The 13,136-nt window shown below is 40.5% G+C and overlaps 1 protein-coding gene across 2 annotated transcripts in view; it reads right to left on the bottom strand.

The window, feature by feature from the left end:
* The window catches only part of GBA3 (glucosidase, beta, acid 3), a 243,151-nt gene that overhangs the window by 207,390 nt on the left and 22,625 nt on the right, over positions 1-13,136 (bottom strand). The window contains exon 1 of one of the 2 annotated variants that reach the window (XM_006866291.1): positions 1,039-1,095. The exons of the other annotated variant lie outside the window; for it this stretch is intronic. Coding sequence (XP_006866353.1) covers positions 1,039-1,090 — 52 coding nt within the window. The 5' untranslated portion in view covers positions 1,091-1,095. Of the gene's footprint in view, positions 1-1,038; positions 1,096-13,136 lie in introns of those variants that run through there. 2 annotated transcript variants of the gene reach the window in all.

The following is a 13,136-nucleotide window of genomic DNA, read 5'->3' as shown; positions in this document are numbered from 1 at the left end:
CACTTAACAACAACACATCTAGAATATCAGAGTTGATAAAAGAGGAGGAAAAAACAAACAAACAAACAAAAAAGCAAAAGGTCTCTAAGGAAAACACAGAAAGATCTGTGAGAAAAAAAGTCAGCTGTAAACACCTGCCAAAATCAAGAGTGTAAGACCACCTTTAGAATCTATCTCTTTATTATCATTCCTTCTACTGGGTCAGAAACCAAGGTTGTTGTTGTTGTTGTTAAGTGCTGCCAAGTCGGTTCCAACCCATAGTGACCCTGTATAGGGTTTTGAGAAGCAGCTGGTGAGCTTGAACCGCTGATCTTGCAGTTGAAATGGATTTGCAATCTGACGCATTAACCCACAGCACCACACCAGGACCCCAGTAACCAAGGTAAATAAATGAAAACAGAAAGGGCAGGTAAACAAAGCACACCTCCCTCCAGCAGAGAAGATTTAACCCTAAATCAGATTTGGAGTTTTAACTATTTCATCATCTAATTATTCTAATTAGCAAAATGAGACTGTGTTTTGCAACTTAAAGTGGCCATATGTATCAATCAGGGCCCCAGCATGAAACAGATGGCACACTCAAATTGGGTAATTGAGGACAGTTTAATAAAGGGACTATTTACAATGGCATGAGCAGGGCTGAGGGAAGCCAGGAAGGGGGTTCAACAGCAGGAAGGTAGTATCTCCCATGAAGGGATAAGGGGCACAGCTGCTTTTCAAAACCTGCAGACAGCAGTGGCCAGCAGGACTGCCTGGTAGGAGACCATTAGTAGGGGAACACTGTGAAGCCACTGCCATCCAGTAGGGCGGAGCCAGGGGAACACATTCTCTCCTCTTGCTCACCTCCTATTACCTGCTACTGCTTCCCATTGGTCAAGTTCAAACAGAAACCAAATGGCAATGGATTCCATTGATAGTCTCCTTATCAGCTGACCTATCAGGATGCAGAATAGAGAAAAGTGGAGAGTGGATATGGACAGGGGAATAGAAAATGCCCAATACACAATAGGACTTCAAGGTGCCCACAGAATTAGATGCCCCCTGTGTTTTCTTCTAAATGCAAAGAATGAGTTACCTGCACTAAGAACATGTAAAGAGACAGATGAGAATAAAAGTAGTTAATTTTATGACTATGCCCCTAGGGTCTCACTTCTTCAATGTGTAAGTATAACTGTAGGAAGATGTGATTATATTTAACTACTGATTTATTTTTTTCTGATCCCTGGGTGGCACCAATGAATTAAATGCTCAACTATTAACCAAAATGCTGACGGTTCAAGCCCACCCAGAGGTGTCCAGAAGACAGGCCTGGCAGCGTGCTTCTGAAAGGTCACAGCCTGGAAAACCCTACGGAGCAATTCTACTGTGCCCACAAGGGGTCGTCATTGAGTGGGAATTAACTCAATGACAACAACTTGATGAGGGAACGGACAGGGAGGGATGAGGCTCAGGATACATACTTCAAAGAATACTGTTGTTGTTAAGTTGCCAATTCCAATCCATAGGATCCTGTATAGGGTTCCCAAGGAGCAGCTGGTGAGCTTTAACCGCCAACCTGCTATGCAAGCTGACTGCAGTCTAGCGCATTAACCCCCAGCACCACACCTGGAAAAAAAATGTTGTTGTTGCTGCTGTTGTTGTTGTGTTAAGTGTTGTCGAGTTGATTCTGACCCATAGCGACCCTTTATAGAGTTTCCAAGGAGCTGCTGGTGAGCTTGAACCACTGACCTTGCAGTTCAAACGACTTTGCTGTCTGACGCATTAGCCCACAGTCTACACTAGGACTCTAAGGAGTATTGTTGTTGTTGTTGTTGAGTGCCATCGAGTCGGGTCCGACCCATAGCGACCCTGTACAGGGTTTCCGAGGGTGTAAATCTTTACGGGAGTAGAAAGCCTCATCTTTCTCCCGCGGAGCGGCTGGTAGTTTCGAACTGCTGACCTTAAGGTTCGCAGCCCGATTCGTAACCACTACGCTACCAGAGCTCCTTAAGGAGTATTAGTGAGAGGGAATATTTCAATACTGGTCCTGGGACTCACCCCCCTAGACTATAAGCCTCTTCTTATCATATTGTTTGCCTTCTGATGATCATAATGTAGTTAGCTACAAAGACTTCTTAGATGCCCTCTTCATTTGCTAGCCTTATTTAATTTATGCTGCCTTTTGTCTTAACTGCTTTTGCCTCTGCTATTCTTACTGCAATTATTCTTTTATCTTTCAATTAAGTCTCTTTGCATTCAGCCATTTATGCGTGGAGTCATGCATAAATGTAAGATGCTTTCTCTGTCTTTGCAGAGAAGACTACCCTTCCTTTAATCCATCAGAGCCTTGCATTTCGTGCTGGTTTTAGCTTCTGATTGTTGCTATGCTAATCTGAGCCCCAGTTGGGAAAATATTGGAAAAGCATCATGAGAGTCATAATAGTTATCATTTGTCGAGTGGTAGGCACGTTGCTAAGCACTTCATAGGCTTTATCACTGCTGATATTACCCCCATTTTAAACACCAGGAATCAAGGATTTGTACAAGGATACAGAGCTAACAAATGTGGGAACTAAAATGTTACCCTGAACACAGCCTCTATGATCTCTCCATCCATGTTTTCTATGTATAGATTCATCTCTATCATATGCTATCGCTGTAGTCATCTCGATACCATTCAATCTCTCTGTGCCTCAGTTTCTTCATGTGTAAAATGAGAATGATAATACCTGAGATTCCAATTGGGCAAAGTTGCTCGGAAAATTTCTTGAAAATGGGTTGATGCGTTGAAAAGTGATTCCATGAGAAATGATGTAGACTTACTGTAGTCTTTGATGATGATGTTGTTGTTGTTAATAAACAGTGTTTGTACTTACTCTTCTGTTGTTAGCTACCGTCAAGTCAGGCCCTAACTCATGGCAACACCATGCACACCCAGATCAGACTGTTGTGGGTTTTCAATGCCTGGTTTTCAGAAGTAGATCACCAGACCTTTCTCCCTCATCTCTGTTAGTCTGGAAACTACAATAACCTGTTCCGCATCATAGACACCAGCAATCCCCATTAGTAAGTGAGTGGTAGCTGTCCATGAGAGGCATTGGTTGGGAATTAAATCCAGGTCTCCTGTCTGGAGAATGGGGATTCTATCACTGAACCATCACTTTCTTCTTCTACTCCTATAAGTTGTACATCTTCCTGGGCAGCTCTCCTAAAAACAGACCTCAGAATTACTGCCTTTTAAGGAGACCAACTTGTTCTCATTGCCAAGTCTAAGTCTATAGCCCCAGTCTTCTTTCTCTGGCCTACTTAGTTGCCTTGCTGTTTTGATCGTCTAGCCAGTGACCATTCAAATAGGCTGGGTCATTCAGTGAGTTCTGTCCACACATTTCTGTGGTTCCTTTCATCCTTACATCTCAGTCCTCACTTGGGAATGGCCTTGGGAAGGGCATTCATCCTTTCCAGAGCATTTGGACAGGGAGAAAGCACTCTTGGACAAAGTACACTGTAAAAGCTAACTCCCTAGGGCAGCAGGAATTTTTCTCAGTGACTTTTTTTCCCCTTCAAAAAATATAATAACCTTCCCTTTTTACATAACTATGGGACAAGGAACCAAGCATCAGTGCTTAAAATGCAAAAGATGTCCTATATTGAAACCATCACTGCCTGGAGGAAACACCCTTTGCAACATTTAGATCCTTGAAATTTCTCTACCCTCCACTACATGGAAATTACAGAAAGGGCCAGCTCTTGACCTGAAACTTCCTACTGATAGCACATGACACATAAATTACCCCCACAAAACCTCAACTCTTGGAATTTTGCTTGGATTGATTCCAGGACCTACTCAATGTAAGAATTCAGGCACCGACTCCTTATTTTCTGAGTAATCACCAGTCGTGCATTTTCATTGGACAACTAATTTAAGCACAATATTTGTCTTGTTGAATATGTTCTATGAACTAACTAGATGCTGTTGTGGTTGTTGTTAAGTGCCGTTGTGTCAGTTCCAACTCATAGACCCTATTTAGAGTTTCTGAGGAGGGGCTGGTGGCTCTGAACCACCAACCTTATGTTTGGCAGTCTGGTGCATATCCCACAGTGCCAGAAGAGGGTGGTGGTGGTAGTTCAGACTCCTAATGACCTCATGTTTAGCAGTCCAGTGCTAATCCTGGAGCATCTGATCAGGGTGGTGGTATTAGTTCAGACTCAAAGAGACCTGTGTACAACAGAATGCAACGCTGCCTGACCCTGCGCCATCCCCTCAACTGTCTCTGTGTTTGAACCCTTGCTGCTGCTACCGTGACAGTCCATCTCATTGAGAGCCTTTCTCTTTTCAATGAGGCTTGGCTTTATCCAGTGTGATATCCTTTTCCAGGGACTGGTACCTCTTGACAATAAGTCTAAAGTGTGAGAAAAAGTGTCACCATGAACTAGGTTGTTGTTGTGAAGTGCTGTTGAGTCGGTTCCGACCCATAGCGACCCTGTATAGGGTTTCTGAGGAGCAGCTCCTGAGCTGGAACCACTGACCTTGCAGTTCAAATGGCTTTGCAGTGTGGCGCATGAACCCACAACGCCACACCAGGACTTCATGTATGAATTAGGTTGTTGTTGTTGTTAGGTGCCATCAAGTCAGTACTGACTCATAGCAACCCTATACACAACAGAATGGAACACTGCCCGATCATGGGCCAACCTCACATTTGTTGCCATGCTTCAGTTAAACACAAACGTCTCATTTAAATAATGCCATTATGATAGGTATATATTTTTAGAATGCATATATCAATCTAGTGCTCACGAAATTGAGTCAATGGTATCCTTTTGTTGTTGTTTTTGTTAGGTGCCACAGAGTCAGTTCTTACTTCTAGCAACCTTATGCACAACAGAATGAAACATTGCCCAGTTCTGCACCAATCACACAATCATTGTTACGTTGGAGCCCATTGCTATTGCCAATGTGCCAATTCATCTTGTTGGGGGCCTTACTCTTTTTTGCAGACCCTTCACTTTAGCAAGGATGACGTTCTTTTCCAGGGACTGGTCCCTTCTGATAATATATTTAAAGTATGAGAGACAAAGTCTAGTCATTCTGCCTTCTAAGAAGCATTAAGACTGTACTTCTTTCATGCTAATGAAAACCACAGGTTTATGTGAAGGCAGTATTTCTTTGATCATTTCAACAAATATTTATGAACTAGTCTCCAGATATGGTGCTGTAGGATAAGCATTGGACTGTTAACTACAAGGTCGGTGGTCCAAACCCACCAGCTGCTCCTTAGAAATCCTATACAGCATCACTATTAGTTGGAAGTTACTCGATGGCATTTAACAACAACAGCACAATGCCCCAGAGTCCTTGGGGTACAAACACTTAATACACTCAACCACCAGTTGGAAGGTTGGCCATTTGAGTTTACCCAGAGGGGTCTCAGAAGAGAGGTCTGGCAAAAAATATAATAAAATAAAATAAATCAGTCATTGGAAACGCAATGGAACACAGTTCCACCATGGCACACATAGGAGCTCCACTTCACAGCAAATGCGTGCTCAATATAATGATCCAGACACTGAGAGATGCCTTTAGGTTGAAATCCTAACTCCCGCTTCCCAAGAGAAATGAGAATGGCTGAGAGAAGGGATGCTGTAAAGCAACTTGAAAGATTTGACATGAAAAGATGTGGATCATATCCAGATGTTAGCACCCTAAAAAAGTCTGACCTAACTGCTGTTGTTAAGTGCTATTGAGTCAGTTCTGACTCATAGCAAACCTGTATAGGATTTCCAAGGAGCAGCTGGTGGGTTTGAGCCACTGAACTTTCGGTTAGCTGTTCAGTGCTTCTCCTACAGCACCGCAACAGGACTCCTGAACCCAACTCATGGGGCACTAGTTCTTGAATTCCTAAAAACCTGCTAGAGCTAGAATGTAGATTATTTGGGTTTCCACATAATTAAAAAAAAAAAAAAAAGTTCTAGGTCCCCAACATACTCATTTACTTTGGACATCTTAGCTTATCTGAGTTTGGATCATGTAGAATATTTATAATCACACTGCAGAAGGCTTGCAAGAAAATGTGTAAAATGTCTGGTATAATGACTGCAAACAGAAATTGTGTCAAAACGGCAATTCTTATATTATTCTACCATATACCTGAAAGTGTATCGTACGATGGTGGCTTGCTCGTTACTATGATGCTGAACGCTATCAGGATTTCATATGTCAGCAGAGTAACCCATGGTGAACAGGGTTCAGGAGAGCTTCCAAATTAAGACAAATCAGGAAGAAAAGTCTGGCAATCTACTTCCAAAATTAAGTCAATGAAAACCTATGGATCACAACAGAAACATTGCCTGACTTGGGAAGCATTATTAGGAAGGATCAGTCACTAAGCAAGGGCATTATGTGTGAGGACGTAGAGAACCAATGAGGGCAAGGGAGACCCTAAGTGAGATGACAGGCACAACAGCTCCAAGGGTGGACTAGAACATGCCCATAATCCTGAGAATGATGGGGGACAGGGGAGCTTTTCTTTCTGTGGCACATCCGGTCTCCATGTGTCACAGTCAACTTGATGGCGTCCGTCTCTCACTCTGACTAGATATTTTGTTATTATTCCCATCCGTATCGTAATTGCGAGCTTTTCCCTCATGCGATTTTTCTGTTTTCAAATATATCATTAGATCTGCAGTGTAGTAAATCCAAGCACTATATCTGAAATCATTTAATGACAGACTTGATCATGAGGTAACTCTGCTATAGGTTTTATTCTTAAAAAAAAAAAAAAAAAAGACAGAAAGAGAGTCTTTCAGAATCAATGTATCATAGAAATTAAAGGCCCACCTTGAGGTATTACTGAGTCATAGTCCATTGCCTGAGAAGAGCAGAACCATCCATCCACCACAGACAGGTCTGCACATGGCCCAGATGGGTCGTACTAAATCTGTATGTGCTATCAGTTTTGTTATACTTGAAATGGTTAATTAGAAGAGGCAGGAGAATCTGAAATGTCACAGCAAGTTCCTCTTGGCCCACTGTCACGTTTCATGAATTCTTGTGTGGAACCCATTTGGATTAAGCAGTGACCCAATCCAGACAAATTGCTTCTGTACCTCTTATCTCCTATAACCTGTTTATGTTCAAATACATCTGCATTGGCTGGTTCAGTAAGATCCAGTAAGTCCTTGGGCAGTGTTTATGGCTAATTTTTTTTAATTGTTGTTATTATTATTTCACTGGGGCTTGGTTTCTCACAATAACATCATAGATATAGGCAGACAATGAGTAAAGAACTCTTTTTCAAGAAAGGAAAAGGGGAAGTATAAGATATGCGATTTCAGTCTTGGAATTCTCAGAGCAACCCTGTGGGTGAGAGGCAATCATTTTTTGTAGGTTTTAGGTAAAGATATAATTTACCTTTATTTGCAGACCCTGAAGTCTAACAAAACATTCCTTGCCATCAGTGTCTCTCACTTTAAAAATATTTATGAGATTGAAATAGTTACCTGGAGGGAAATATTTCCTTTCAATGTCATAGGTCAGGCACACTGGCTAACACCCCAGATAATATTGATGTGCATTCAAAATTTAAAATAATGTTTATACCATTTATTTATTCATTTATAGAGAGAGCACCCATCCTGAAGTATCTGGGACACAGAGCAAGGTTTACATAAATCTGACTGTTTTTTCCTCTGGGCCATTTGGTTCAGTCTGGTAGACCATAAATATTCAATAATACTTTACAATGACAAAGCATCTTTTATGCAAACATCTCTAAGCACATTATTCACCAATATTACAATCTCCTTTTTAACCTACTGATAAAGTCACAGAAACTAATAGACTTTCTTCAAGGTCCCAACACAAATTGTTTACTTTGTAGATTAGAGTCCAGGTGTCCCCATCCTACTTATAACTAAAAGGAGAAAAAAACAAACACATTTTTTAGGTGCTTAAGCTGATGACCTACACTAAATATTTCTAAATTGAATCTATTAGGCAAAAACGTCTTCTTTAAAGATGTTAAATGTTGTAATGCATCCAATTGAATTTTATAACTTTGGTTCCAATTTGCCTAAGGCCAGCCACCATTTTCAGAGCCCCAAGAATGACCTATTTTAATTGAATCCTGTTACAAACACTTAAACCTTCACTCGCTAATCAAATCAGGTTTCTAAATAGAAATTAAAGTTGGAGCAGACAAATAAAACTTTTCACAGGAAGATCCAGTTGAACTAATAGGACAGCTATCCTGGGACAGTTATTCCAGCAAAGTGAAAAGCTTGGGAATTACTTAGAGATTCGAACCAGTCTCAGATAATTGATGTTCCCAAGCAAAAGAGAATAATTTAAATTATTGATTCTATCATTTACCCCTAAACATTAAAGCAATGTATGTTAAATATGGAAAATTTAATAAAAAAAATAAAAAAAAAAAACAAGAAGAATGGGAACTACTTTATGTCCTCCACAATTCTGTCTGTGGCCTCCATGAGAACGTGCCTCAAGCATTCCTGTAAGCCCAGGAAGCATATTAGACCTGCTGAGCTCTGAACTCCAACAGAGCATCAGCACTGAGGCCATACTTCTTTGAGCTGACCCTAGTCAGTGACAGAACACAGTTAGACTTGTTTCCGGAGGGTTTGATTCTGGAAGATGTAGGGTTCTTCTAAGAGGCAACTTTGGACCAAGAGCTTCTCGATGGCTTTGCTGAACTTTTCTTAGAACTGCACTGTAGTCTCAGATATTTCTCACAAACTTCCTTTCTTCCTTCCTTCTTTCCTTTACTTGTCAGACCTGCATCCTAGCCTCTCTTAAATGTTTCTCCAATATCTCTCATGAGCATTTATCCTAGTAAACTTCTTGTAGGTTTAACTCCATCTTAGCATCTGCATTCCTGAGGAACTAGACTGAAAGAGGTGGTCTTGAAGGACATTGCCCGAGGATGATGTCAGTGATGATAATGATGAAGATGGGGGAGTAGATGAAGATGAGGGAGTAGACGATGATGATATTGTTACTGAAATTATTAGTTGTAACTCCGTTATAACTACAATGTGCAGAGTAGAACTTCTTTATTTGGGTTTTCAAGGCTGTGACCTTTTAGAAGCAGATCACCAGACTTGTCTGCTGAGAACCACTGGGTGGGTTTCAACCACAAACATTTCAGCTGACATTGATTTATTAAACCACCCATAAGGACTAGCATTTATTAAGTTCTTAAAAATAACAGGCCCTGTTGTAAGAGATGACCTAAATTAGTTTATGCAACATCTTCAAGTTGTTACTCACAAGTTGTTGTTGTTATTAGGTGCCATAGAGTCGGTACCGACCCTTAGCGACCTTATGTACAGCAGAACGAAACACTGCCCGATCCTGGGCCAACCTCACTACTGTTGCCACACTTGAGTCCATCGATGCTGCCACTTGGCCAATCCATCTCGTTGGGGGTCTTCTTCTTTTTCTCTGACCCTCCACCTTACCAAACATGATATCCTTCTCCAGCGACTGGTCCCTCCTGACAATATGTCCAAACTATGAGAGACAAAGTTTGGCCATTTTGGCCTCTAAGGAGCACTCTGGCTATACTTTTTCCAAAACATATCTATATTGCCCACAAGAGGGAAGTGATATTACTCATAGGAGTAAAGTCAGTCTGAAAGAGCATAAATAACAAAACCAGACTACATTGCTTATGAGTGTAGGAAGCCACATTTGAAGTCTTGTCTTTCCTATGCCCGTAGAATGCTATCACCCCTACATTACATTGCTGCTGTAATAGTATTTTGGATTATATCCATCCAATTCTTTTTCTAGTGATTTCATAGTTATTATACTGAATATAATAAACGTAAGAAATTAAGTCTTCATTTTGCAGGATAGTCCATTTTTATTTGGATTTTTTGATACCTCTAAAATTTATAATGACCTACTTTGTTGTGTAGATGTAATCTAATCATTTAAATATGATTAAGTTAATCAAATAAAATATGTATCTATTCCAAGCCATTCTACCCACTCTGTGTAGTTGGGAGATGGGAGGATTTTTTCCAGGCCATTAAAACCAACAAAGGTCAAGTAAATGAGCCACAGCCAAGTAACTTAGACAATTGGGATCATTAAAACATCCAAAATAACAATACCCAGTCTCTGATGTTAAAATTTATTGACACTATTAAATAGACCACTTAATAATAAACTAATGGGCCTTTTTTCTAAATGAAACAATTGGTACAATGAAATGCACTTAAAAAGATTTACATCCCATAAGTATCTTTCTAAGAAAGAACACTAGCTTAGACTTGTAGCAACTTAATAATTCCAGAGCAGAACTTTCTGATAACAGCAAAGGCATTTAGAATAATTTGAGGTGCCTTTGACTCAGAAACTAATTGACTTTCTACAAGGTCCCCCAGGAATCACTGGGTTAGTCTGCAGTCTTGGCAGATTTCTGCCAGTGTCTCGGAATGACTCCCACAATCCAGGTTCTTAGCCCTTTTATGATAGACACTGACTGTGGTAGCTATAAATGGTTTCTACTACGTGCCAATTGACAGCCTAAAGGGAAGATCTATCAGCAACCCCTAGAAGATTCTTTTTAGATAAATATATATTCTAGTAAGAAGAGGGTGCATGCCATGCAAATATAGCTTCGAGACAAAATAGGAAGACAGGACCTTCCAGGAAGTGGCCGTACCTTGTAAGACCCTCCTACATAGAAATAAAAGCCACTTTGAAACTTCACTGTGACTTAACAATGCCGCACTACTGAATTTCCAACACTACTTAAATTTGGCTGGAGTACGAGTCATAATTGTAATGCATCCTTTACGAAACCTGTCTCCATTGTGTTGAAGTTGAAAAGACCCACTTTCTAACTTTGTCCAACACAGCACAAATCTTTAGTTCTGACCTTCAAATGAGCAAAAAGCAAAACTCTCTATTTTCTGGATTTCTAAAAATCTACCACCTTCTTTCATAAATATTCCAACTAAGAATGTGAACGTCTTCCTTTGAAATTAGTGCCTGTGCCATTTTCAGCTAAAAGTTCTTCATTGTCTTTTGTTGCTTTGTCTCTTGCACACAAATAACATGATCTCTCTTTTTTCCTGATCATGTTGGTGAAGCTCTCTGTTCTATATAAAATAAGGAGCATATATGAGTGCCAATTTTGTTTTAAGTCATACTTGCTGGAAAAAATGAAAGGGCTAGTTTGTAGAGAAGTGGCAATGAAGAAGAGAAGACTGAGTGGGTAGACAAAAATTCTTCCACCCTTTTCCTTCAAGTAGAACCAGCTTCTTCTGTATCTGTTTTATTTGAATTCTAAGGAGATTTTTCTAAATGACCTGGTTCTGCTGCATTGAAACTTTAAAAATCACAGTTCTAGAAGGTTCCCAGCATTTCTTCCTATCGTAAGATTTGAAGATTCTATAAAAATGTCAATTCCATTTGGGACCTTTCTGAGTCTTTTGAGTTCTAAATGACCTGATAAGGAGATCTGGTAGTGTAGTGGTTACGAATCGGGCTAACCTCAGGGTGAGCAATTCAAAACTACCAGCTGTTCCATGGGAGAAAGATGAGGCTTTCTGCTCCTGTAAGATTTACAGCCTCAGAAACTATGTACAGGGTCACTATGAGTCGGCACATAATCACCACCACCAATAACACTTGATCCAAATCTTAGAACCTTACTCATCCTTGCTCCTCTTCTCAATTTCCCTCTACATCTCTGTTCAATTACTCTCTTCCATTACCACAAGTTCAACTATCAACTAGCTACCCACTGAAGACTAACAGCAAATGCAACCTGAAATAGAGATACGAATTTCCAGCTGCCTCTTAGGCATTTCCATACATGGACCCAAAAGGAATCTCAAACCCAAATTGAAGCTATTACGTTATTAGTACGGCAATGTGGGATAAGCACTGGACTTCAAGGTCAGCTTGAACTGATAGGTCGGTGGTTCAAACTCATCAGCCACTCCTCAGAAACCTTATACAGGGTTGCTTTGAGTTGGAACCAACTCCATGGCATTGAACTACAACAATACCACCCCAAAAGTTGTGCCTCCACCCAGTGTGTTTTACTTGAGTTCAGAGCATGATCAGCCAGCCAGTTATCTAAGCTTCAGTGACAAGAGTCACCTTAGTCTTTCTCCTACTTTTGTTTTTAAGTTTTGCATCTTATTCATGAGCATACCTTTTTTGTTCTCCTTCAATGTTATCTCCTTATTTTTTCTATCATCCATCTCTCCTCCCAAGTCCAGGCTCTCGTCTTCTTCTTTCTGCTTTATCTGTACCCTGACTAAACTGTTCTTTAATCTCCTGTGGGATCAGCATTGGACTGTGAACCACAAGGTGAGCAGTTCAAACCTACCAGCTGCTCCTTGAAAATGCTATGAACTGTAATCAACTCAATGGCGCTTAACAACAACCACTTTCCTTCCGATCATCTTACATACTTCAATCAAAATAATTTTTCTAATATACAGATCTGATCATATTAATCTCCTTGCTGAGCAATTTTTTATGGCCACCAAATGCCTATTCCATATAATCCTAAAATCGAATCCTTAGCATTGTATTTATTGTGGATTGAATTGTGTTTCCCCAAAACATACCTCAAAGTTCTCATCCTTGTACTCTGTTTGAGTATAGGAATTTTTCTTCTGTTGTGTTAATGAAGCAATAGCATCGTAGGGTTGCTTCTAAACCTAATCACTTTTGAGTTGTTGTTAAGTGCCACTGAGTTGGTTCCAACCCATAGTGACGCTGTATAGGGATTCCAAGGACTCAGCTAGCTAGTGAGCTTGAACCATCAACCTTGCAGTTCAAACGGCTTTTCTGGTGCATTAACCCACAGCACCACACCAGAATTCCATAATCACTTTTGAGTAGTCTCATAAAAAGGCACAACAGTGATGGCCACACAGGCGATATCACTGGATGATGGAGACAGATGCAACTATAAAGCAGCAAAGGAAGGAGGAAACTTAGGAGAGAGGACCACAAAAGGAATTGATAGGCACAGGACATGAACAGACACTTCACCAGGGAGGAGATCCAGGCAGCCAACAAACATACGAAGAAATGTTCACAATCACTAGCCATTAGAGAAATGCAAATCAAAACAACAATGAGATATCATCTCACACTAGCA

The sequence above is a fragment of the Chrysochloris asiatica genome, unplaced genomic scaffold (assembly GCF_000296735.1).
Source record: "Chrysochloris asiatica unplaced genomic scaffold, ChrAsi1.0 scaffold00089, whole genome shotgun sequence".
NCBI classification, from domain to species: Eukaryota; Metazoa; Chordata; class Mammalia; order Afrosoricida; family Chrysochloridae; genus Chrysochloris; species Chrysochloris asiatica.
The sequence above is the reverse complement of the archived record's forward strand: the minus strand, read 5'-3'. Positions and strand labels throughout refer to the sequence as shown.